Genomic DNA, 24421 nt, shown 5'->3' with positions numbered 1-24421 from the left:
GTTCTTGTTGCCTTTTTAAGTAACCAAAAACCGGAGGGCAACTAGGCCTCCTCCCCCGCTCCTTTTTTCTCAAAATCATTCGATCAGAACTATGAGAAAGCCATGTAGCAAAAAAAATAAATATGCAAATTTCGTTTTAATTATTCATCTGCGGAGAGCCAAAATCAAAACATGCATTGATTCAAAAACGTTCAGAAATTAAATAAAAAAAAACAAGTTTTTTTAACGGAAAGTAAGGAGCGACATTAAAACTTAAAACGAACAGAAATTACTTCGTATATGAAAGGAGATGCTTCCTCATCAACGCCCCGCTCTTTACGCTAAAGTTTGACTCTTTCTCTTAACTCTACTTTTTAAAACAGTAAAAAACTTTAGCGTAAAGAGCGGGGCGTTGATGAGGAAGCATCTCCTTTCATATACGAAGTAATTTCTGTTCGTTTTAAGTTTTAATGTTGCTCCTTACTTTCCGTTAAAAAAACTAGTTTTTTTTTTAATCAATGAAGAAACAGAAATGTCGGCAACGGGGCTGGAGTCTTGGAGAGTTCACAAACTGTCTTTATGCCCCGAATCATACACTGTGCAATTTTAAAGATATTCATAAATATAATAAAAAGGAAACCGGAAGAAAGTTTGTGTGAACTGTGAGGCAGCCAAGGCATTATCCAGGATTAGTGCGGGTAGTTGTTTGAACCCTTACCCCTGAAATGTTGGTCCGACTCGTTAAAAACGTAATATAAATGGATATAAACAAATTTTTTATGTTTTTTAAAGTTTCCCCGAAAAAAATCCTGGATACGGCCCTGGTGGCAGCTAACAGTGAAACTACAGAACCAGTTGGTGGTCAGTAAACTGAACAGTGTACTAAAGTACACTGTTCTATGCTTTCGTGTTAATTAATGTTCTTGAATTCTATTGGTCTATTTTTTTTAAGTATTTTGACAAGCCAATCATATTACTCGTTATGTGTTGAACGAAAAATAGCTCCACTTTTAAAAAATCAGGTTAAATCATTCTGAACTGCAAATCTAGACTGAAATGGAACTGTAGTTCGGCAGATAACTCAGCCTTTTTAAGAACCACAAGGTTTGCTTTAAAAATGAAAAAAAAGAAGCTCAGAAAGGAAAAAATAAGGGCTCATCCTGTAGTGAGCCCTTATTCAACACTAGATTAACTCATCAGTTTGTACATCTCTGAATGGTTATTAACTGAACCCCCCTCCTCTTATCCGCTGACAAAAATTTTTCTCCGCTGACAATTACCTCTTCGGGGGTAATTGAGCTGCCAAAAGGAAAGCATGACAAATAAAACAAAAATATTTGGAAATACAGGCAAAATGTATGGTGCAGAATGTTCTATAGCTGTAGGGCTTTTTTATGTTTTTATCGCTTTTTATTCATTTTGTTCGTGTTTCTAAGGGGTTGAGTAATCATGGCAGGGTAAGGTAAATGTCAAAGAAAACGATTTGAAAACTTAAAGTTAGCGGCAAGTGTAGAAGGGTCGCACTATTATGGAAGTACACAGAGGGTTATACTGCAACTGAACCGTCGTGTGACTGAACCTCGTACAACTGAATCTTCATACAACCCAACCCCTGTTTATCATAACCCTTGTTCAACTGAATCCTCACGCAACTCAACCACTGTGCAATTGAGCTCTCGTTCAACTCTAACAAATCTAAGCAAAAAAAAAAAAAAAAAAAAAAATAGATCCGTCGTGAATGCTTACCGGTGCAACGCAATTAATTTTATAACAGTATAGAATAGACCCTAGTGGACAATTTGATCGAAAAAAAGCATTATTTGAACTATGCGTGTCGTGATAATACCACAACACGAAATATGAATTTTTGTATAAAATGTACATTTATGTATTTTTGACTTTTTAAAATACAGTTGTTTAATATTTTGGAAGTATCTAGAGATTCAAACTATTTTATTCAGTTCTTCACATACGTTTTATCGAAATTCTCATTTAAATTCGTTTGTAAATACGAAAGATAAGCATTGTTTTCAAAAGAGAAGCAATTTTAGTATTTGTTTTCCTTGATAAAACGCGTCAAAATCGTCGGAATTATGAATAGTTGTACAGCCAAAAACAGAAAGCAATCAGAAAATTTTTAGGGCTCATTATATCCAAAACAAAAAAAAACGTACCAGGTCTTTTTCAAAAAACTATAACAATGGGTGCCATTTCCTGGCTGATGTTTATTTGGAAACACCCAAACAAAATACTTACTTGTAACTTTAAAGGTCAAACTGAAAGAGCTTAGGGAACTGGGTATAAAGTCAGAGTTTTTACTTGCCCCTTGGCAAATCCTTACCCGAGTACTAACTGGAAAAGTAAGTTTTCAAAAAAAAACTCTATCTGGCAAAGTTTCTGGTGATAGACCCATTCCTGAAAGTTTCTTTCTGCTCGGAAAAGTTCTGGGGTTATCAAAATAGGTTAGAAACTGCAAACGAAGCGAGAAGCGAATTTTTAGCTTTTAATCAGCATTAGTTTGAACTTATTTTCCAAATAGGTTAGAAACTCCAAATATGTTATCCAAATAGGTTGGAAACTGCAAACTAAGCGAGAAGCGAATTCTTAGCTTCTAATCAGCATTAGTTTGAACTTATTTTTAGGTCTTTGGTTGAGTTGAGTCAAACAGATGTGTCTTTTTTTTCTTTTTTTTTTGTAATACTTGATACGTGATCATCTCTTGCGATTGAGAACGCATGCACTAGGCATACATCAGAAGGTTTACCTGTCGGAATTACCTTTGAGCGATCCTTTTTTAAATTCAGTTTCAATAACATGGGATCAGACCCTAAGTCAGACCCGAGAAACTTTAGATGGACAGGACTCCTTATTTCAAATAAGCAAACACCTTAATTTCTTTAACATCCTTCTATGAACACTCAGCACTCAGCCTTCATTGAAGATTTAAAAGAATTAAAAATAGATCTTATAGAATACTCTGCACCATATATTTTAGAATATAGATAGAATATTCCAAAATTTATTCTTTTCTGTTTTCTTTTTATTCGTTTTCTATCCTTTTAGTGACTCAATTCTACGTGTGGGAAAATTTTCCGTGGATAAATTTCCGCCGGGGCGAATGTGACAGGAGGTGGAAGGGAAATTAACTGGACACCTTCTTTATTTAATAATTAAGAAGAGACACGATAAATTTTTCATTTAGCCGAATTCCAAACAGGCTGATAGACTCAAGCAGCAATAGCTTCCACGTCCAATATATATATAAATAAATAAATATATATGTATATATATATATATATATATATATATATATATATATATATATATATATATATATATATATATATATATATAGAGAGAGAGAAAGAGTGAGAAAGAAAGAAAGAAAGAGAGATAAAAAACTTCATTCTCCCACCTCGGGTTACTCCTTGAGAGATCTTTCCTTGCGCCATGGTTGGTGGAATTAATGAGTTGTCTCATTTGTTGCCATCTTAGCCATTACTGGCTTCAATCCATCTAATCTTAACAGTTTATACCACAAAATATCCCATCCCAGGGTCAGCTTTGGCCAGGACAGACAGCGACTGAAATTAGCAACAGTAGACCTCTAATTGTGCCTACTACTCTAAGTGGCACCGCGGGATGGTTGCCACCAACGTGTCCTTTTTTTTTGGCGAGCTCCTTGTTCTTTTTTTTTCATACTACCACCAAAGTTTTCCTACTACGTATGACTTCTTTCACTTTTTTCAGATTTGTTTAGGTTATGATTCAGGTAGAATCAGAAAAAGGTGAAGATTCTGCACTAGATTTTTCAGACACAATGGCGAGGCTGACCTTCATTTCATGGCCTTTCCATCATGAAGTGCAAGGGGGGGGGGCTATGGTTTGGCCATCCTGTGCTTTGGCTCATCCTTCCTGTTATAGAACAAATTTAGTGTGCTATCAGAATCGTACGTGTGAAATAGGTCAGCCCAAATAGCCGTCTTTGACAGACCGTACTGAATGACTAGTACAGACGCGGACTGAATTGTGTCTTCATTTGTCTGCCGAGTGATATCAACATAAATAGGCAATCAGGTCAAATTCAACTATGGCAGTTTTTGTCCCAATCTGGGGCGCATTAATTGGCCATTAGTTCAAATGTCACTCGGCTAGCTCTGCTTGACAAAGACAAATGAAGACACTACTTATACCTCAAACTTTTGATTGAGATATCATTAATCAGTTTTTTCCAGGTACTGCAATTATGCAAGATATACGAAATAAAACAACATTATCAAAGTTTTTAGAATTTCAAACAGTGACAAAAACCTGCTGCGTCTAAAAAAAGCTGCATTTGAGAGTAAAAGTTTAATAATGGTCGAACTTTTATAGGTGAGCTGTCTTTGTCCAACTCTAATAGAATTGGCCTCTTGAATAAAGATATATATATATATATATATATATATATATATATATATATATATATATATATATATATATATATATATATATATATATATATATATATATATATATATATATATATATATATATATATATATATATATATATATATATATATATGTGTGTGTGTATTTTCACATCTTTCTGATTCTCTACGTCAGCGAAGGTCTAGTATAGCGGCTCTTCAGAGTCTCCCAGGTGGACCTAATTCAAGAATATGTTGGCAGTCAAAGATTTTTAGTTTTTTTAATGACACAAAAAAGTGATTTTCAAAATCTAGGGGCAGGTTTTTTTTTCTTACTGACAAAAAAGTTATTTTTACAGTCCAAATCACAATTATTGTCCTTGCGATGTTCCCTTTTTTACCCTTTCATGGAATGGATTCCAGCATGCTTGACTAATGTAACAATGACACTTATTTTATTTGATATTTGATCAGTTGAAACAACAGTAATGCTTATGCTACTGCTCCATGTAGAAACAGTTTAAAAAGCAATGGTGAGCTTTAAGCTACAGATATTAGCATTAGTTGTTCTCAGGCAACGTTAGCATAATAACAGCTTTACCTAAATTTCGTTTAGTTCACTCATGTATGCCTAGTGGATGCGTTCTCAGTCGCAAGGGATAGTCGGGTATCATGCACTGTAGATAAAAAAAACCTGTTTGACTCAACTCAACCAAAGGCCCAAGAACAAGTGTGAACTAGGTTTGGTTAGAAGCTCAAAATTCGCTTCTAGCTTCATTTTGCAGTTTCTAACTTATATAACCCATTTGGATAACCCCTGAGCTTTTACAAACCGAGAGGAACTTTCAGGAATGGGTCTGCCACCAAAACCCGATAGGATGTTTTTTGTTTTATTGAAAACTATGAGCTTTCCAGTTAGTACTCGGGTAATTGTCAACGGACAAGTAAAAACTCTGACTTTATACCCGGCTCCCTAAGCTCTTTCGGTTTGATCTTTAAAGTTACTTATAAGTATTTTTTGGGGTAATTCCACACTAAGATCAGCCAGGAAATGGCACCCAGTGTTATAGATTCTGAAAAAGACCTGGTACGTTTTTTTTCTGTCTTGGATATAATAAATCCTAAAAATTTTCTGATCACTTTCTGTTTTTGACTCTACAACTATTCATAATTTCGACGGTTCTGACCTATTTTTATCAAGGAAAACAAGTACTAAAATTATTTCTCGTTTGAAAATTATGCTTATCTTTCGTATTTACAAACCAATTTAAATAAGGATTTTGATTATTTTAAAACATATATGAAGAATTAAATAAAATAGTTTGAATCTCTAGATACTTTCAAAACATTATGCAACTGTGCCTATTAATAAATGTATATTTTCTACAAAAATTTCCATTTCATGCTATTGTGCTATCACAAAACGCATAGTTTTCTATATTTATTTTATTTTTTTTAGATCACTAGATCACTTTTTTTTAATCATTAGATCACTTTCTTTTAGATTGTCCTCTAAGGTCTATTCTGTACTGTTATAAAATTAATTGAGATGCACCGGTAAGCATTTACGGCAAACCTATCTTTTTTTCGGCCTGTAGACATTTAAACGAGGGCTCAATTGCACTGTGGTTGAGTTGCACGAGGATTCAGTTAAATGGGGTAAATTTTTTGAAAATCAGACAAATCTTCTCAGGCTCGTAGCTTTGGATGGGTAGCACTAAACTTTATCAATCTTTTATATTTGGAATCAACATAATAAGCCAATTCTTTTGGTATGTCTACTGATATTAAAATCCATTTTTTAGAGTTTTGGTTACTATAACGCCGGGTCGCGTTACCACGAACTGTTTGAAATTTGAAACTTCCGTTGGAGTTTTTGGACAGGCATAATAGGCTTGTGTTCACCAAGGTCGGATGCGTTATAGGGTTTTCACCTTTTCCTTTTTTTTATGAAGTTTACAACTTTTTATGGAGTAACTTTAGTTTGAACAGTATATATTTTGGATCGCCATAAAAAGGAGTATTTTTGCATATATTTAATGTCATCAAAATTTTGTATTTTGGTTTTGAGTGACTGTTCATGCATGTCGCTCTTTACCTACAGTTTGCTTCCACAAACTGTTGGATCCCTCGGCAAATGACAGTTAAAAATAGACTAAGGTCATGTCTCAACTTACATAACCAGGCTAGCGGTACTATTAAATGATTGAGCAATTTTGATTTTTTTTTTTTCTTGAAAGGCCTTGTACATAGCCATCACAAAGGCGTAGTAGTCAGATCACGTTAATCAAAACACGGTTTGAGTTATTCTCTTGGTAAATTTCAGACCCGAACTAAATTAAGTTTTGCAAAAATTTTCTCTCGAATACAGCCCCAACAATTTATTCACTTACTGATGTGTTGAATTGCGCTGTGTTCAACTTTCTAACGATTCCTTTAGGATTCAGTCATCTCAGTGAGGATTTAAGGCATAATTACATTAAAAAAAACTAGTTTTTTTAACTGAAAGTAAGGAGCGACATTAAAACTTAAAACGAACAGAAATTACTCCGTATATGAAATGGGTTGTCCCCTCCGCAATCCCTCGCTCTTTACGCTAAAGCTTTTAATTGTATTAAAAAGCAGAATTGTGGCAAAGAGTCAAACCTTAGCGTAAAGAGCGAGGGATTGCGGAGGGGACAACCCATTTCATATACGGAGTAATTTCTGTTCGTTTTAAGTTTTAATGTCGCTCCTTACTTTCAGTTAAAAAAACTAGTTTTTTTTAATGTAATTTCTGAACGTTTTTGAATTAATGCATGTTTGATTTTGGCTCTCCACACATAAATTATTAAAATGAAATTTGCATATTAATTCCTTTTTTGGCTAAATGGCTTTCTCTTAGTTTTGATCAGACGATTTTAAGAAATAAGGGATGGGAAAGGAGGCCTAGTTGCCATGCAATTTTTCGGTTACATAAAAAGACAACTATAAATTTTTATTTTTAACGAATTTTTCTATTAGTAAAAAATATACGTAACTTAAGAAATATCTTACGTAACAAACTTTTATATTCTTTAATTTTTATTATGTATATGAGAGGGTTTGTACCCTCGTTAATACCTCATTCTTTACACTAAATCGCAAGTTTTGTCCCAATTCTTTAAGAATGACCCCTGAGTCAGAAAGGCCGTAGAATGAATAGTTGAAATTACTAAAAATACTATAGCATAAAGAGCGAGGTATTTATCTCCTCCTAAATACCTCGCTCTTTATGCTAAAGTATTTTTAGAACCCCTCACATGCGTAATAATATCTGTTCGTTTTAAGTTTCAAGCTACTCTTTACTTTCAATTGAAAAAAAAATTTCCATGTTTATTTTTTCATTGTTTTTTTATAGTAATTTTAGAAAATCCTGCACCCTTTTCATTGAATTTCTGTTCCCCCATGACACATTTCTCCATGGAAAGATCCTCCCACATAGCCCCCTCCCCTCAACCCCACCCCCAAAACCAAAAAAAATCCCCTGAAACCGACTGTACACTTCCCAATAACCATTATTATATGTAAACACTGGTCGAAGTTTGTAAGTTGCAGCCCCACCCCCAGGGACTTTGGGGGAGTAAGTCATTCCCAAAGACATAGTTATTATGGTTTTTGACTATGCGGAACAAAATGGCTATCTCAAAATTTTGATCTGTTGACTTTGAAGAAAAAATGAGCGTGGGAGGGGGCCTAGGTGCCCTCCAATTTTTTTGGTCACTTAAAAAGGGCACTAGAACTTTTCATTTCCGTTAGAATGAGCCCTCTTGCGACATTCTAGGACCACTTGGTCGATACGATGACCCCTGGGAAAAAAAAAAAAAAACAAAAAAAAAAAACAAACAAATAAACACGCACCCGTGATTTGTCTTCTGGCAAAAAATTCAAAATTCCACATTTTTGTAGATAGGAGCTTGAAACTTCTACAGTAGGGTTCTCTGATACGCTGAATCTGATGGTGTCATTTTCGTTAAGATCCTACGACTTTTAGGGGGCGTTTCCCCCTATTTTCCTAAATAAGGCAAATTTTCTCAGGCTCGTAACTTTTGATGGGTAAGACTAAACTTGATGAAACTTATATATTTAAAATCAGCATTAAAATGCGATTCTTTTGATGTAGCTATTGATATCAAAATTCATTTTTTTAGAGTTTTGGTTACTATTGAGCCGGATCGCTCCTTACTACAGTTCGTTACCACGAACTGTTTGATTTCTTGAAATTAGAAAAGATGGAAGCCTTAGTTATCTGATTTGCTATTTGTATGACGCGAAACAGTTGACAACGCTCGGGAACCTAATAGTATTGGCATAATAAAAACGTTTGAATAGGCTTTGAAGCCAACTTCGGCCCATTATAGTTTTCCGCTTCTGTGATACAAGTGTGAAGTTCAAATGAAGACAATCGTAAAATGAAGGAATAAACACTCATAAACCTTGGATTTTCTTGTCAACGGGTCTGACTCTGGTCTGGCTTGGACATTACACGAGCTCAATTCATACGAAATTGTAACTTTTTTATTTTTCATATATATCTTTATCTTGTCTTTTAGTAAATCTACGCATCTTCTATAGTGTTAGTGTTTGTCTAACGTTGCTTTAGATAAACAACTAAATTATCTGAACTAGATTACACTTTCATCGTCATAGGACAGATTAATTTTTGTTACACAATGCGGCGAAAATACTTGCTTAGTAGCACTAGTGAGCGCTGGAGGGAGGGGATATTTGCTACATACCGAGCATATCGCTACACTAAAATGAAACTATCCTACCTCCAAATGGGCGTCGATTCAAACTATCCTACGTCCAAAACTGCTACTTTTCAGGAGAGCTATTTGAAGTTTTTAAGATTATTTTTCCAGTGCTTCAAAAAGAGGTTTTAGGGGAACAACCGGACTGTAGAGTTTATTTCGTATTGGCTATGTATTAGTGAAGATATTTTTGACCTACTTAGGTCAGAACGTCGAAAAAACTGGATATAGGATGGTAGTTATATTATCTACATCGGAACGAGACAATCCTAAGTCCAATTTTTGGACATAGGATAGTTACAAATCTGAGAAGCCCTGCTGAAGGAAGGCACAGTCCATCCTATGTCCGTATTATATCAAATATTTCACCATATATTATTTTAATTCATATTCAAAGTATGACAAAATGAAAAATTACTATTCGAAGTATCAAAAGAGAAAAATAAAACGAAGTTAATCAGAATCATCCGACTCCGCAGAACGTTCTTTTAAACAATCGAACGGAAGGTTTCTGAAAAACTGGTGATAAGCTTCAGGAATCAAATTTTTTTTACAAAGATCTTGAATATCGCGGTACACTCTTTTGCGAATTGGAACTGGACCAGAATACAGCTTTTGCAAATTGCACGACCCAGCTGACTTCTTCACTGAAGCTTTCCCCCTTCTTGACCTCCTGATTGTTTCAATCATCTTGATGTCTTTAGCTGCCCAGCTGGTCCGAACAATAATCATGTCAGGCAATGTGTAATCAACTTTCAACATTCGGATTTCTGTGAAGTTCACTTTAACCCCGTTAATATCGACCTTAAAATTATCACTGGTCTCTCTACATAGCTTATCAAGATCATAGAAATCAGACATTCCCATTTCCTTTACTTTGTAAGGACTCTTCAAACATGCACTTTTTGCAATCTGAAACCACTGAGAAGGCACATACACTGTTTGGTTCTTAGCAAATCTCTCGATGACAGCATGGACCGAATCGTTTTGATTTTGCGTGTGCCCGAATTCAAGATACATGTGAGTAATTACTATCTTAAATTTACTGGCACAGTATAAATAAAGGGAAACAAGGTTCTTGTTCTTGTTTTGTCCTCCGCAATTGTCACTTATGAAAACGAATTCTTTTGCTCCTTTTTCTACCTTACTCACAATAAAGCTGTAAACACAACTCCCGATTTCTGACGAGCCTCTTTTAGCAGTGCCTGCATGCCACATGTAGCAGTTTCCTTCGCGAGTATTGCAGTTATAGATACTGAGATTGTAACAGTCAAGTTTCGACTTATAGTAATAAGAAGAAACTTCTCCACGCGGACACTGTAGGACCTTTTGTAAGTCAAAGCACGCTATGATAATCCTTTCAGGGTCCATCTTTCCTCTCTCTTGTTCCTCTGCCATAAACTTTCTACTTTCTTCCTTGTTTCTGATGTGCTCACTGTGCTGTATAGTCAACTGCTCTTTCATCTGAGGGCTTGCATTTTCCATCGCAACACACTTGTCACATTGGTCTTTTTTGGGAGCTCCCGTACCAGGCACTTTTTTCTTCAACGCAGTTTTCACCATCTGTTCAGAAATTCCTAGCGTATTTACGAAAAACAGTCGACAGACTTTCTCAGGTTCCTCATTAATGCACAAGGAATACGCTACTGAAAACACCCTCCTCTCTGCTTTCTCAGTGTCATTGTTCTGTCCATCTGTTCCTTCTTATGATTATCATTATCGCTTTTATGTATCCTAGAACGTTTTTTTGGCTTGACTAACTTGCTGAAGTATGTAGTCTCTTTGTCTATTAATATCACCCAATTCCCAGTAAGACCTGAAAATGCTTATTCGAGTCTCTTCCGGAATTCTTTCATAACACTTCATCCTGCACTTACAAGGCCCTTTCATAGTCCTTTCTGGCACAGTCTTTCCTTTGCTACTAATGTGTTTAATGCCACCATTCAACATCTTCTTTGCTATGTATCTTTTCCAGCTGGAAGGTCTTCTCTTCCTCTTCTTTCCCTGGGCAGTAGGACTTTCTTCTGTTACACTAAGTTCACCAGCAGACGCACTGTAATTTTTCTCTACTCCACTAAGTTTATTAGCAGAGGTATTCCCATTCTCTTTTATTCCACTAAGTTCAAAAGCAGATGCAGCACCAGTAATGCCTAGCTCACAAAAGTTCTCGGATTCATCCTGAATGGTAGTTTCGCTTGCACCTAAGGCAGAATCGTTATGCACAGAAAGATCTGCTCTAGAGCCTTGCTCATCAATTTGAAAGAACACGTCAAGATTCAGAATAGGAGTGTCTGACACATGAGGAGCGTCAGGAATGCACTGCATCATTTCCAGGTCAAGACTAGTCTTTACCGTCAAATGTGAATCTGCACGGGTTTCATTCGTTTCAAACGAGCTGCCAGCTCGTCTTCCCAACTCCCCTGAGTAAATTACTGAGGTTTCTGGGGGACTCAAATAATTTGCGTTAGAGTTGCAGTCAGATTTGTTGCCAGTAGTTGTTGTCACTGCCGAACCTGGAAAAAAAGAAATTGTTACGTCAATGTCATACATAAGTACTGTTTTTTAGGGCAGTCAAATCTTATGCTGAAGCCCCGATAACTGCAGCAGCAGTGAGTTAAATAAAATAAGCTTTTTATGTTGTTTAAATTGTTGCCAGATTTAAAGGTTGCCACGTTAGATGTTTAGAGAAAATCTGATGTCACTGAATCACAGATGTTGACAATACTGTATGGCTTTATGTTTACTATTTACATGCTCCAAATATTCAGCCTATTCAGTTCACTTAATGCTACCAAACTCTATAAAATAAACGGGCAGTATCCAGGAAGTATAGAAGACTTATATCCAGGAAGTCTAGAAAACTTGTAAACTACTAATGGACTTGTAAACCTATAAATCCTACTCTAAAAAATATTTAGACTGAAGTTTTTACAGCTACAAGCAACAATCTCACTCTCTTTTACAACATCCGAGCAATCATGGCTCATTTGAACCTATTAACGCCCCTGTCCACCAGTAATACAGGTTGTCCGGCACATTTTAGTAGTCACATCGACCATTTCATATTCCCCACTGTAGAGCTAGTGAACAGGCAGAAGGGATGATGTTAAGTTTGACCTAAGAGATGGTGTGTAACCAGTAAGACTTTATCAGTATTAGTGGAAAGGTCAGATAATACTGTAATAGTAGATCAGATGTTGTAAAATCGAATCCCTCAGTTCTAGTGGGCACAGTGCCAGTGGTGGGTATAGCTCAGGGATGGCAGCAACCATACATTTAGGTACTCTACCCCAGTCTGCCACAAATCCCAGATTTTTGGATACTCTTTGCAAAACGTTGGATATACCCAGCATTTGGCATAGATACCATATGCCAAACGCTGGCCTATTCCTAACGCTGGATACCCTATGCCAAACAGTGGATATCTGTTGCCAATAAAGTATTGATGATGTGACTGAAGCTCAAAAATGAACCAATCAGATTTCACCCATAGTGAGATAGGTCAGGTTTAGAGTGCCAACAGGTATCCAACGTTTTGCATAGGGTATCCAAAAATCAGGGTTTGTGGTTGACTGATCTACCTAGGAATGAGCTGACGTGACTGGCCAGAGTCGCCAGAGGGGACCTGAAGAAATCCACAATATCTAAGGAAAGCACAATACCTAAATGGTCTACTGTCTAATGTTATAATAACATTGAAAAGGCAAAAAAGGGACAAGAATAAGAATCAGGCAATTTTCTCTTACCTTTCCTGGCCTTCTCTCTAGCTAGTTCCATTAGCATTCTTCGTCTATTCATTTTGCAACTTCACCCTTCCTTTATAATTGCAAATTTTTACTATAAATATTGATGATGGTGAAGGCAAACGTTGCCATCAAACTATCCCATGTCCAAAAAGACGTATCGATACTTTAGAATGGCAATATCCTAAGTCCAAACAAACTATCCTATGTCCTGCAACTCATCAAAATTTACTGCTTGAAACTAGCCCAAGTCCAAATAAGGACATAGAATAGTTTCAAGGTCTGAGAAAAGCAAATTTGCAACATAAGATAAGAAAGAAAAAGCCTTTCTAGTGGCGTAGGGCCAATTCTGACTGCAAATTTGGATTCAGCACAAAATTTAGCACTAGATAGACTGAAAATCGATTTTTTCCATTTTTGGACATAGGATAGTTTGATTCGTAGCACATTTGGAGGTAGGATAGTTTCATTCCAATGTAGCGATATGATAGTCTTGAGTGCTACCAGGCTCTGCTGGTATCTGGTAATCGGGCTAGTAAATATTTCATTTGGCTAAAAAAGCATTAAAAAAAAACCTAATCATCGCAAATAACTAACTTATAGGTAAACCCGAGAAAAATATTTCATCCCGTTGCATTGAATAGACAGAAAAACCATTTAAACTGGGTAGCACTTTCATCATCATAGTACGGCTTAATTTTTGTTACGCAGAGCTCCGAAAATCCTTGCTTGCTGACACTTGTGAGCGTTGGAGGGGGGGTAGGGGGTATTCGCTACATGCTGAGCATATGATAGTCTGGAGTTCTATCAGGCTCTGCTGGTATCTGCCAATGGGGCTTGTAAATATTTCATTTGGCAAAAAAAGGCTGTTTAAAAAAACTTAATCGTCGTAAATAACTAACTTATAGGTAAACCCAGCAAAAACATCTTATCCCAAAAATTTAGTAAACACCATGCTTATATTTCTAAATGTTAGGTTTAATCCTTAAAATTCGGACGAAATTTCTTGCCAGTTTTGGCTAGTATAATATGAGAAAATCTTGGTAACCGTGGCAATCTTTTAAATTCAGCGTAGTTCTTATTACAATATTTAATCTTTCTAAAGAGTATACATAGCTAATAAAATTTGAAAATTTCGGAAAATTAGGAAAAATAGATAAAACCCAGAAAAATTTTCGTTAGCCAATTTTGGCTAACATGAGCAAATGGTTTTAGTCTTAATCGTTACGAGTAAATATAATCTTGAAGAGGGTTCTTCGAATCTTGACAAAAGGGCTTAAAATTGGCTTATTGTTATCATTTTAAAATTCTTTCAAAACTTCCTGAGAATTGTTTGTTGAAAATAGAATTAGGGAATTTTTAATGCTATGGAAATTATAAATGGCTATTTCGAAATGAAATTATCTTATATTTGCGTAATTACGAACCACGACCAATGTCTAAATACTAGAGCTAACAACTGGTCATAATTTTTGTTTTTGTGTAAAAGAAACCGCAGACGAATCTTTTTGGAATATTGAAGGTAATGTATCAAACAGTTCATGCTATTTGACTCTTAAGTTCAGAGTTCATTTATTCAAAAAAAGAATTGAATTAAAAATGGGATATTCAACATCATATTTCTTTCGCAAGGCTCTATGAACGGAAATACCGGTCAGAGAAAAAAAAAAAAACAACACCAAAATAATGAAAGAACGGTGAACTGTCATCCACCAGTTCCACCACTCATTACTCGCCGTAAACCAGTCCAGAGAGAGGTGCCATACAAAATAAGCAATACCAACGTGCATTTACAACATGGCCATTGCACATTAATACCCACTGGGATAAAAACAAGTAAATGAAAACAAAAATAAGAAATATCACTTAGAAGTCAAACATTTTTTTTTTTGTAATTTGTTTGAAGGTACCAAACAAGTGACATTCTTTGGTGTGCTCATCCAATACATTCCAGACAACATGGTAGGCAGCCAGGGAATTGATGTCTGATGTGACTGATGAGGCTGATGATGTAGAAATGTTGCCTGAATTACGAAGATGACACGAACATTGATCAATGAAGGAATTGAGCGGTTCTGAGAGCTGAAGGAAGATTGCCGTGAAGTTGAAACAAAGTGAAAGACAAACAGGAGAGAAGATGATGCAACTTCAAATGAAGCAAATAGCAGAAAATAGAAGTAATGAAAATAGAAAGTAGAAAATATAAAATATTGAAAATAGAAAATAGAAGAAAATGAAGCAAATAGCAGAAAATAGAAAAATAGAAGCAAATATTTTTTTCAAGAATGATGCTCTTTTCTTTATCGTATATCTTAGAGAGTAGTTTTAGGAAGGAAGAAAAGGTCAAATTTATATAGTAGGGCAATAAAAGACTATATGAACTAAAGAATAAGACAGAATTTTTATAACCGATCCTTGGAAAATGTGTTCAAGCTTCTTATTTCCACGATGTCTTATTTTAATTAAAGTAATATGATGCATAAAGGAAATATTTTAATGAAGAAGAATTGCAGGGAACGAGAAAACAATCTTCAGTTCTACTAACACAGCGTTTTGAAATATGGATTTCAAACAGTTGAAGGCATGTTTGAAAAATCTGATGTATCGACTCGCCTACATTCAGTCAGTTAGCATCGACCTGAAAATTACCTACTGAAAACTAACAGATTCGATATGGATAGCAGACTCAGTTCTGACCGAAAAACCGAGGGTACCATTGCCAGCGGAGGTAGATAAAATATTCTCATCATGTATATATATATATATATATATATATATATATATATATATATATATATATATATATATATATATATATATATATATATATATATATATATATATATATATTATGTTTCGATTGGTGTCCATGAGCCTTTTGAGCGGAAAAATAGCCTATAACTGAAAATGAAGAAGATAAAATCCTAATTTGTGTGCTGTGGAATAGGAGAACTCTAAATATACTCGGCGATCCTTGGTATTTGAAATTAGACTCATCATTAACCTTTATATATAAATGTATAAAATAGCAATTTTATATGTCTTTTTTACAAAATGTATTTTTGATTTCAGGGGAAACAAGCTAGGGAAGATGCTATTTCACGACTCAAAAGCCATCTCTTGGAATTCTATGTACCTTACAAGCTAAAATGGATAGTTCTTTTTCCGGAAGGAGGATTTCTTCGGAAAAGGAAATTAGTTGCCCAGAGGTAGGCTAAGCTTTTTCTGTCCTTTATTTTCTTCATTTATTCCTCAAGCTGTATTAGACAAACAACATGTGCCTTAATCCCTGAGTATAAATCCGCTCTCTTTTCCCACCGCCTGTGGTGTGTGTATAGAAGTATATAGTTGCAAACTGTTTTTGTTTCCCTTTTTTCTTTTCGCAAAAAGTTACTGAAACTTCTTTTAAAGGAGTTTAACCATAGATTTCTTAGGTATTTTTTCGAAGACCACCTTTCTATGACGAACAAATAAAAGTCAAAATAGAGGTAAGTCCTTTCATTAGACAGTGAAAAACTAAAGGATTCAAGTAAACTTAGACCTTTAATTCAATATAAATATCAATTGACAAAGAAATTCGTTCCTCCGTATCTTTTGTTCTGCGCAGCATTTTCATTGATGCTGGTAGTTTGATTTCGAGTAAGCTCATGCTAAAGCTCCAAAAATCAGAGGAATGGGAGGGGGCTACTGGGGCTTATATACTCATGTACTTAGTTTAAAGCACACACCTACATGCATCTTTATTAGAGTCAATATTTTTTCTAACGATTTTGGTCTTTATTGGAATATTTTACAATGAATAGAAGAGGAAATACTAACGAAGAGCTCCAAACTGAGAGGACTCTAGACTGACAGGGCTAGCCATTATAAACATTCACCAAAAAAACATTCACCATTCAACAACAGACAAATATCGTTTCTGGGACGCAAGATGGAAACACTTCAATCGGTAGAACACTTTTCCTTGTGTTTATAAGGGAACTTTGACCTTTACCACAAAATTACTAGTTAAATAAACCTAGTTAATTAAATAAATCAACATTTGATTTCAATTAACGCCTTTGATTTCATCATATTATCATCGAGTAGTCGTATCGTAAACTTCGTGCTTAAATTTCAGTATTTATTTGTAAGATTTCATTCAGCAGACCATCTACTTTCATTTTCTCTTTGTCAGAGAGGATTTTGATGGAACAGATTGTGAGCCTGGCCTTGATAATGATATGAGCGATGAAACGGAACATAAATTTCTGAGAAATAATCTAGAAATATATAGAGAAAATTTATACATATATCTAGAAAATATATAGAGTATCTAAAGCAGACTAAAGCACTCGAGTAATTTTCCTTTATAGAAGAAACTACAAGATTACCCTACGGAGGTAAATATGCTTGAACAACAGCTTTTTTGGAACTGCACATGCGTCTAGAATTCTTTTCTGGGGGGAGGGGAGGATTTTTCCTCGGCATCTGTTGTCTTCTCTAACCTCTGGTTCAGTAGATGAGGAAGTCAGTGAATTGAACTGGATAAAGCTAAAGGACTAGCAGAATTGGGAAGTTTGCCTTTGAAGTTTACATGTTGTGTATAAATATTTAAAAAAAAAGGACATCTTTAAAATCTATGCTTTTAAGAGCTCAGCGGAAGCAAAATGGAAAATACCTCAACTGCTAAGTGGCTTGGTAGGAGTCTTTAAGCTCTTTTTATTTTTACTGAAAATACCTTGATTTTAACGAATCACTTCCGTGTTTTTTCAAATTATTAAGTACAACAAGTTAATTAAATTCAATAGACTATTTAAATTCAATTAGTTGAAATCCTGAATGGCTATTTTGCTAATAAAAATGCAAAGGGACAATAGTTGGTAAATGATATATCATTTCTTAATTTGTGATGTAAGCCTTTAAGAGGTTTAGGAGTATTTTAGGGATCCTAAAATATGTTGTTTTTTGGCATGAAATTTTGGGTTTTCTATGTTGTTGTTTTTTTTACTTTGAAATTTTGGGTTTTCTATAATTCACCCCGTCATCCTTTATGGTAATTACTCAAAAGTGAAAGAAATTGTTTTTTAGTTATGGTACTTAGAAAAGGCAACAGTTTAAAAAATTTATTAGGCAGTATCTGGGGAGGGGAGGGCTACTGGGGTTGAACCACCTCACTATCGAAATATCTAACTCTTAATTATAACTAAAAACGCTGGTAAAAAGATTTTTTCTACTTAAAAAATTCCTTCGATTCTTAAATTGGTCCTAAAATGCAGATAAAAAAAACTCTCCCTGAACAAAAATTTTTTGGTAATCCTCCTTAACATAAAATTATTTTGGTAACCCCTTCTCTGAGCAAAAGTTCTTTTGTTACCCCCTTCCCCCATCCCAGGGTAAAAAATTTTGATACGGTCCTAGGTTTTATGTACCGAAATTATGTCTTATGTGCCAGAAAAGTAATAAAAGATGAGCATATTTAAGTGAAGAACAACTACATAATTATTCAAAAATTGTTGGAAATCTATCGGACTTATTATCCGAAAAGAATTATTTATATTTTAGTTCACCATAATCTAATTAACCTTATTTAATTTTTTTTTTCAGCTTTATTTTTGAAATAAAAACCATAAAATCAAAATAAGCTATTTTGGAGGAACTATAAGTCTAGGACTGCAAACTGCTTATAGAAAAGTCACTTTTTTTCTTTGTACCTTTTTCTTGCTCTAACACCTTTCAACTGTGAACACATGCTGTTCTTATTTGTACCTTGAGGAATGTGCTCTCTTTGGGGTAGAATTTGACGACCCGTTCATCGATCGACTAACATCTGCATTACGAAAGCGAAGCTTCGCTTTTCCTATCATTTCTGCTCTGGAATCATAGCTATCGTTCGTAAAATTTATGAAGCTCTCGTTTCTATTTGGTGCATATAGCTCGCTCTCGTATATTCGGTTATCGTTTGTAGACACATTTAGATTTTCGTTTGTGGAAATAACCGAACTGTTCGAACCCATATTCCTTGGTGAACTTGAAGGTGGATTTGAAGCAGTTCTTTCTAAGTCTCTTGAATTTCTTCGGTTCGCTTTTCTTCTTAGAAGCAAAACCGTTATGATTAGTAGCAGTACTACGGCTATACTTAATAGTGAAACAATGACAATTAAAAATATTTCGTCTTCTGGTTCGTTATTGCCTGGTTTCTCACTCGGTATTTCAATAATCTCGGTCGTAGGTGTTTCGCTGGGTTTATTTTTTGTCGTACTTGCTGTTGCAGACTCCTCCGTACTTTCAGTTGTTTTGAGGTTATCAGTTGTTTCACTTGTTGATTCTGAATTTTTGGACCATGTGGAATCCGATGATCCAACTTGTGTGGTTGATGTGTTTGTCCCTGTTGAACTCGGATTAGAAGTTGATTGCGAAGCTGTCGCCACCGAGGATGAGGTACTGCTTAAAACAGTAGTTTCCTTATTAGAAGTGGAGGAGCCTGTCGCTTCTGATGATCCAGCTTGTGTCGATGATGAATGGAACGTTGTTCCTGTTGAACTCGGATTAGAAGTCGATTGTGAAGTTGTCACCACTGAAGATGAAGTAGTGCTCAAAATCGTTGATTCTTCACTTGTGCTTGTACCCTCATGTGTATTTGTTGTGGTTGTGCTAGATGAAATCGAAATAGATGTCGTTGTCTGACACGTAATTGTTTCGTTAACATTTGCCAGCAAAGGACGACAACCTTCATTAGGAAGAGGCACTGGTGGATTTATACTTTCTAGCGTTGATGCTTGTAAAACAATTTTCTCCACTTGAGTAACTGTTTCTGGGGGAAACGCATGAGGTCTTCCGTACAAACATAATCGAACAGGAGTATTTGTTGGAATTTTATCTGCTGGTATATCCTCTATAAAATCTGTGTAAAAATCTGCGCTAATAACGTCATCAGCACGTGTTATTCGGGTATGGATTCCATCGTCCGTTACTATGTGTGGGATAATCCTTGATAGCTGGAAGCCAGGACCTAGAATAATTCTTCTCCTTCTAATCACAAGCTTTAAATCAGAAGCCGCTTCAACTGTGAATTCAGGGCTATGCAAGTGGGCTCCTGGTAATGGGGGGTCACTTACAATAGCTTCTGCTGTATGATGTAATTGAAATGAAGATACATCTGGCCGATACACCCATGGCGTATATATTGTCTCACAAATTCGTGTCCAACACCCAAAACCATTCTCAGCTATGTCAAAAAGATAAATAGGTTCAGAACCTGAAGATACTAGCGGCGCCCCATTCTTAAAAAATTCGCCTCCTTCCAATTCATTGTATGTTGGTTTTAGGCTATGTACAACAGGATCTAAAAAAAATTAAATTGGATTAAATGAAGCAAAGAATTTGGCAGCTTTTCTTTTCGAAACTAACCGTTGATGCCCCACCGACTTTGAAAGACGAGGGTTCGAAAAGAAATGTTTGAAGCATTCTTCTCTATGGACTCTTCTAAAAGAAACGGTGTAATAAAAAATTCCTACTTTATAGTACGCAGAAGGTTTATATCAGAATTTTTAATTTGCTGCTTTTACTTTAATTCACTTTTTTCCTACTTATTATTTTTAATTTTTAATATGTTACTTTCCATTGTTCGATTCTAGCGTGTAACCGTATTTGAAATAACTGCGAAAGAATACCGTCTATTTCTTTGTCAACAAAGATTTGCAAAAGCCTGCTTTCTTATTTAATTTGTTATCTCTGAAATTATTTGTCAGGTTATAAAAATAATTCAATCTGCATATATTTTAAACACGAGTGCATACATAGAATTTGACGGTAGTGTTGAAAATAAGATAAAAATAGTGGAATAAAACGTGTATTAATGTGGAAACTACCTAGAAAATATAAGTTTCTCATATTGTAAAGTATTAATTTGCTATTTAAAAAATTCCAGAGAAAAGATTAACACTCAAATATCTTCTTCAATTAGAGCTTCGTCGTTGAGAGGTTAGTAGCTAGTTTCGTATTAAATCAGGAGCTAAGCAAGGTTGTGTTCTATCCCCATTGATATGGGCCATTTGGATGGACTTCATCTTAAGGAGCATAGAAAAGGGGATTGGAGAACCTGGAATGAAATGGGGAAGAAAAACTTTCCTGGAGATTACGCTGATGATTTAAGCATCCTTGATGAAAATGTGAGCAAAATGAAAGAACTTTTAAAGGCTTTGTGAGTTCAGGGTTCTAGAAAAGGTTTGAAAATTAATGTTTAAAAGACGAAGTCGCTAAGATTAGGATTAAGTTAAGATGAAAAGGTGATTTTGGGTAACGAAAACATCGATTAAGTGGATAGCTTCACTTACCTTGGTAGTTATATTAGTAAAGACTGTGGGAGCAGTTAAGATGCTAAGGTAGAATAACCAAGGTTCAGGGTGTTTTTTACAGTTGAAGAAAGTTTGGAAGAATAGGAAGATAAGTCTGCAAACCAAGATTAGAACATCAGAAGCTACACTAATGACAGTGGTCAAATATGGCTCTGAAGCATGAGCGCTCCGAAAACGGAGGGAGATTTGCTAGCATGTTTTCCAGAGAAATTGCTAATGGATTGTTTTGGTTATCTGTTTGACTGATCATATTTCAAACAGTAGGCTTTATTAAAAATGTGGCTCAATCCCAATTTTTAGGGTTATAATGAGATAAAAGTTCAGATGGCTAGGGAATATTCTGCGAATGAAGGATGACCGATTACCAAAGGTTATCTTTTTTGGCCGACCGTCTAGGACTAAGTGGAAAACAGGTCGTCTGCTGTTGGGGTGGGAAGATGCGGTAAAGAAAGATTTAAGGGAAATAGGAACTTCTTTGGAGGGAGTAAAAAAAAGGCTTTGAATAAGTTAGGATGGAGGAAGAGCGTACGTAGCTGTGTTGGCCTCAGGCCGCTTGGTGCGGCGGTGAGTTGGTAGTTGTAGTAGCAGTAGTAATTCAAGAGATATAATATTGTATTTTGTAAAATAACCAGTCCCCTTGAACTAAGCAAACTGTGTTGACTAATTCAGCGCCCTCTCTCCTATCTTTTCTGATTCGCAAGATATTTGGAAGATTCTGTTGTTGTTGTTGTTGTTTTTTTTGTTGTTTTTTTTTTTGTCACACAGAAATTTAAGTCTCGTCTAATGAAAATAACTATCGTGGTTATATACGCCGAAACTAATTTACGGTTCTTTTGACAATGCTTAAAACACTGCGGTTAACCATACTAATCATACTACTAAAAGAAGGTAGTATCCTCGGTGTAAAAGGGGGAAAAGCTTTTGGATAAAAGGGCCTTCAGACCGTGTACCTGAATGTAGACCGAACTGCTGGGAATGAAGAAGATTTTTTTTTTTTTTTAGTAGCCCGCAGAAAATGGAACGACAAATGAGATTTGCGTGTTTTTTCTTTCTGTACAGGCTACTTAAAAAGCGCCCACGTTTCGGTTTCGTCTTTTTATTAATTTTTTTGTCGTACTTAAATATATTATTCAGTTTGTTTGCTCTTCTGCAGCATCTATGTGACTTTCACAAAGCCTGTCGAACGACTGACTGAAAAAAGAAACAAAAAACGTATCCTTGACTCTTTTGTGAGGATCGGAGAAGAATATTCTCCCGCTCCTAAAATAAGTTTTTTTATATTCCTGTGTATAATAATAAAAAAATGAACCGAAATAGTTCAGTAAATCTTTGCGTAAAAACTATTGTTGTTAGAGAAAATCTAATGACGCTTACCGATTTGTTTATGTTAAACTGGGTAAGAAACTTTTTCAGCAATGATTTTTTTTTGTTTCCTTTTTAATACAAAATACTCAAATTTTGCGCAAAAAAAAGTTTAAAAAGCGAGAGCGTAAAAACTGCAGCTGATGAGAAATTCCTGATTCCATGTTTTAGCCCGGTGTGGAATTTATTTTACAACCAAATACGTGGTTCCTTTACCAAGAAATTACCCCCGAGATTTTGCAATCCTGAGCTTGTGATCTTGGAAAATTATTATTGGTTTATTGCCTAGCCGTAAATAAAACATAAAGACTGAGACGGTGACATTGAAAAAGAGAAAAACAAGAAAAATTTACACTTCCACAAAATGCGTAAAATTACACACTAATTTATTTCACTGGGTTTAAATTTTATAAACAATAGATCAAGTAAATGTCTTAGCTGATTTTCTACTAACAATAAAAATATTGATACCTTGAAAAGGGATATTCCTTTCTTGAATTTCATCAGTACTGGAGAAATCAGTAAAATATATCAATAGTGAGATCACCAACTTTGTTTTCATTCTTTTGAATTAATCATCCAAATTTTATAGAATTTCAAATCGGCCTGATAAATATTTCCCAGATTAAATTTGTTATCTGATATAATTTATTGCCCCTCGGAAAGCTAGTAATGCTAAAATCCATTTATGATTTGGGTTTATTGTTTTCTTTTATGTTAATCTTTTGTTGGCCAAATTCTAAGAATGTTGTCATATTTGCTTAATGGATGTATCATTTGGGGTTTGATCGCTACCTAATATATAAAATAATTTACGATAAAAACAATATAGCTTGGATGAAAATACAAGGCTTGTAAATGAAGTTTAAAGAATGATTTTATTGCGAGTTCCCTGATAAGACTGGTGGATGGAAAAGTGACATATTTGCATTTCAACCAATGCTGCAATTACTTCCGGTTTATTTTTGAAACATCTTCGCGAATATAGTCCATCTCTGTACATGTCAAGATGAGATTTATTTCAGGAAAAAACCTAACACAAGCCCAGAACTGGTGCTGAACTCGCACTTTCGAGTCAAAAACACAAATAAAAAGAAGCAAATATAATAGGGCTAGTCAGAAAACAATTCTTTTTTAAAGGTGAGTAAAAACTGTAAAAAAAAACAATTACAACTCATAAGGTTAAAGGGAAATATACCAAATAAAAACACAAAGACAAAATTAGTCTTGTGACTAAAACAACAAAGCAAATAGTTAAAAACACAATTTTGTTAAAAACCAAAAGAAGACAACTATAAAAAGAAAGTTAAAGATTTGCGATATGATCATTAAGTAATTGTAAAAATAAAATAAAAGTGGGGGACAGGGATCCACTCATTTAACATATCAAGTACGCACGGGATGAAAGTTTTTCGACATCTTGCAGTTGAAAATATTGTCAGTGGAAGAAAGGGTTTTTTTAAGCACACCGAGGGATGCAGGGTCGATGGGGGGGGGGAAATTGACTAGGGAAAAGGGAATTTGTCCGGGTGTTATGGAGGATATTGCTAGTGGAACGCAAGGAATGTTAATTCTCCTTTCTTAGAGCTTGATCAGATTGACTCTCAGAAGAAGAGATACAAGGGACTTCATTTTCATTGAAGATACTATTTCAGCACCTTTTTTTGACTATATCTGTCCGACAATTGATTGAAGAGGCCAAAATGCTTCAAAGGACAGGTATCCTCGGGGTTTGAGCGTACAATTTAGAGAAAAATCCTCTAGCAGTGCAATCTAGGACATTTCATTTTTCTAAGCGAGATTAAGGAGGGAAAATAT

At 35.2% G+C, this 24421-nt stretch overlaps 2 protein-coding genes across 2 annotated transcripts in view; one reads left to right on the top strand and one right to left on the bottom strand.

The window, feature by feature from the left end:
• LOC136028736 (acyl-CoA:lysophosphatidylglycerol acyltransferase 1-like) overlaps positions 1-24421 on the top strand; it is a 66018-nt gene that overhangs the window by 26201 nt on the left and 15396 nt on the right. Inside the window, exon 4 of the mRNA XM_065706607.1 lies at positions 15978-16114. Within this exon, the coding sequence (XP_065562679.1) occupies positions 15978-16114 (137 nt within the window). The remainder of the gene's footprint in view (positions 1-15977; positions 16115-24421) is intronic.
• Positions 18460-23234, bottom strand: LOC136028735 (uncharacterized protein DDB_G0271670-like). Its single transcript, XM_065706606.1, has 2 exons — positions 23075-23234; positions 18460-20229 (listed from the first exon to the last, which is right to left on the bottom strand). Exons 1-2 carry the CDS (start codon positions 23163-23165, stop codon positions 18644-18646), a joined length of 1677 nt encoding a protein of 558 aa, XP_065562678.1. The 5' UTR covers positions 23166-23234; the 3' UTR covers positions 18460-18643.

The sequence above is a fragment of the Artemia franciscana genome, chromosome 7 (assembly GCF_032884065.1).
Source record: "Artemia franciscana chromosome 7, ASM3288406v1, whole genome shotgun sequence".
NCBI classification, from domain to species: domain Eukaryota; kingdom Metazoa; phylum Arthropoda; class Branchiopoda; order Anostraca; family Artemiidae; genus Artemia; species Artemia franciscana.
The sequence above is the reverse complement of the archived record's forward strand: the minus strand, read 5'-3'. Positions and strand labels throughout refer to the sequence as shown.

Bases quoted from the DNA above. Each gene is read 5' to 3' on its own strand.
- LOC136028735 (XM_065706606.1), bottom strand. From the start codon at position 23,165: ATGAAAACAAAGTTGGTGATCTCACTATTGATATATTTTACTGATTTC. The intron at 20,230-23,074 runs GTATCAATATTT...AATTTTTTTTAG, and splicing joins AAGGAATATCCCTTTTCAAG to ATCCTGTTGTACATAGCCTA.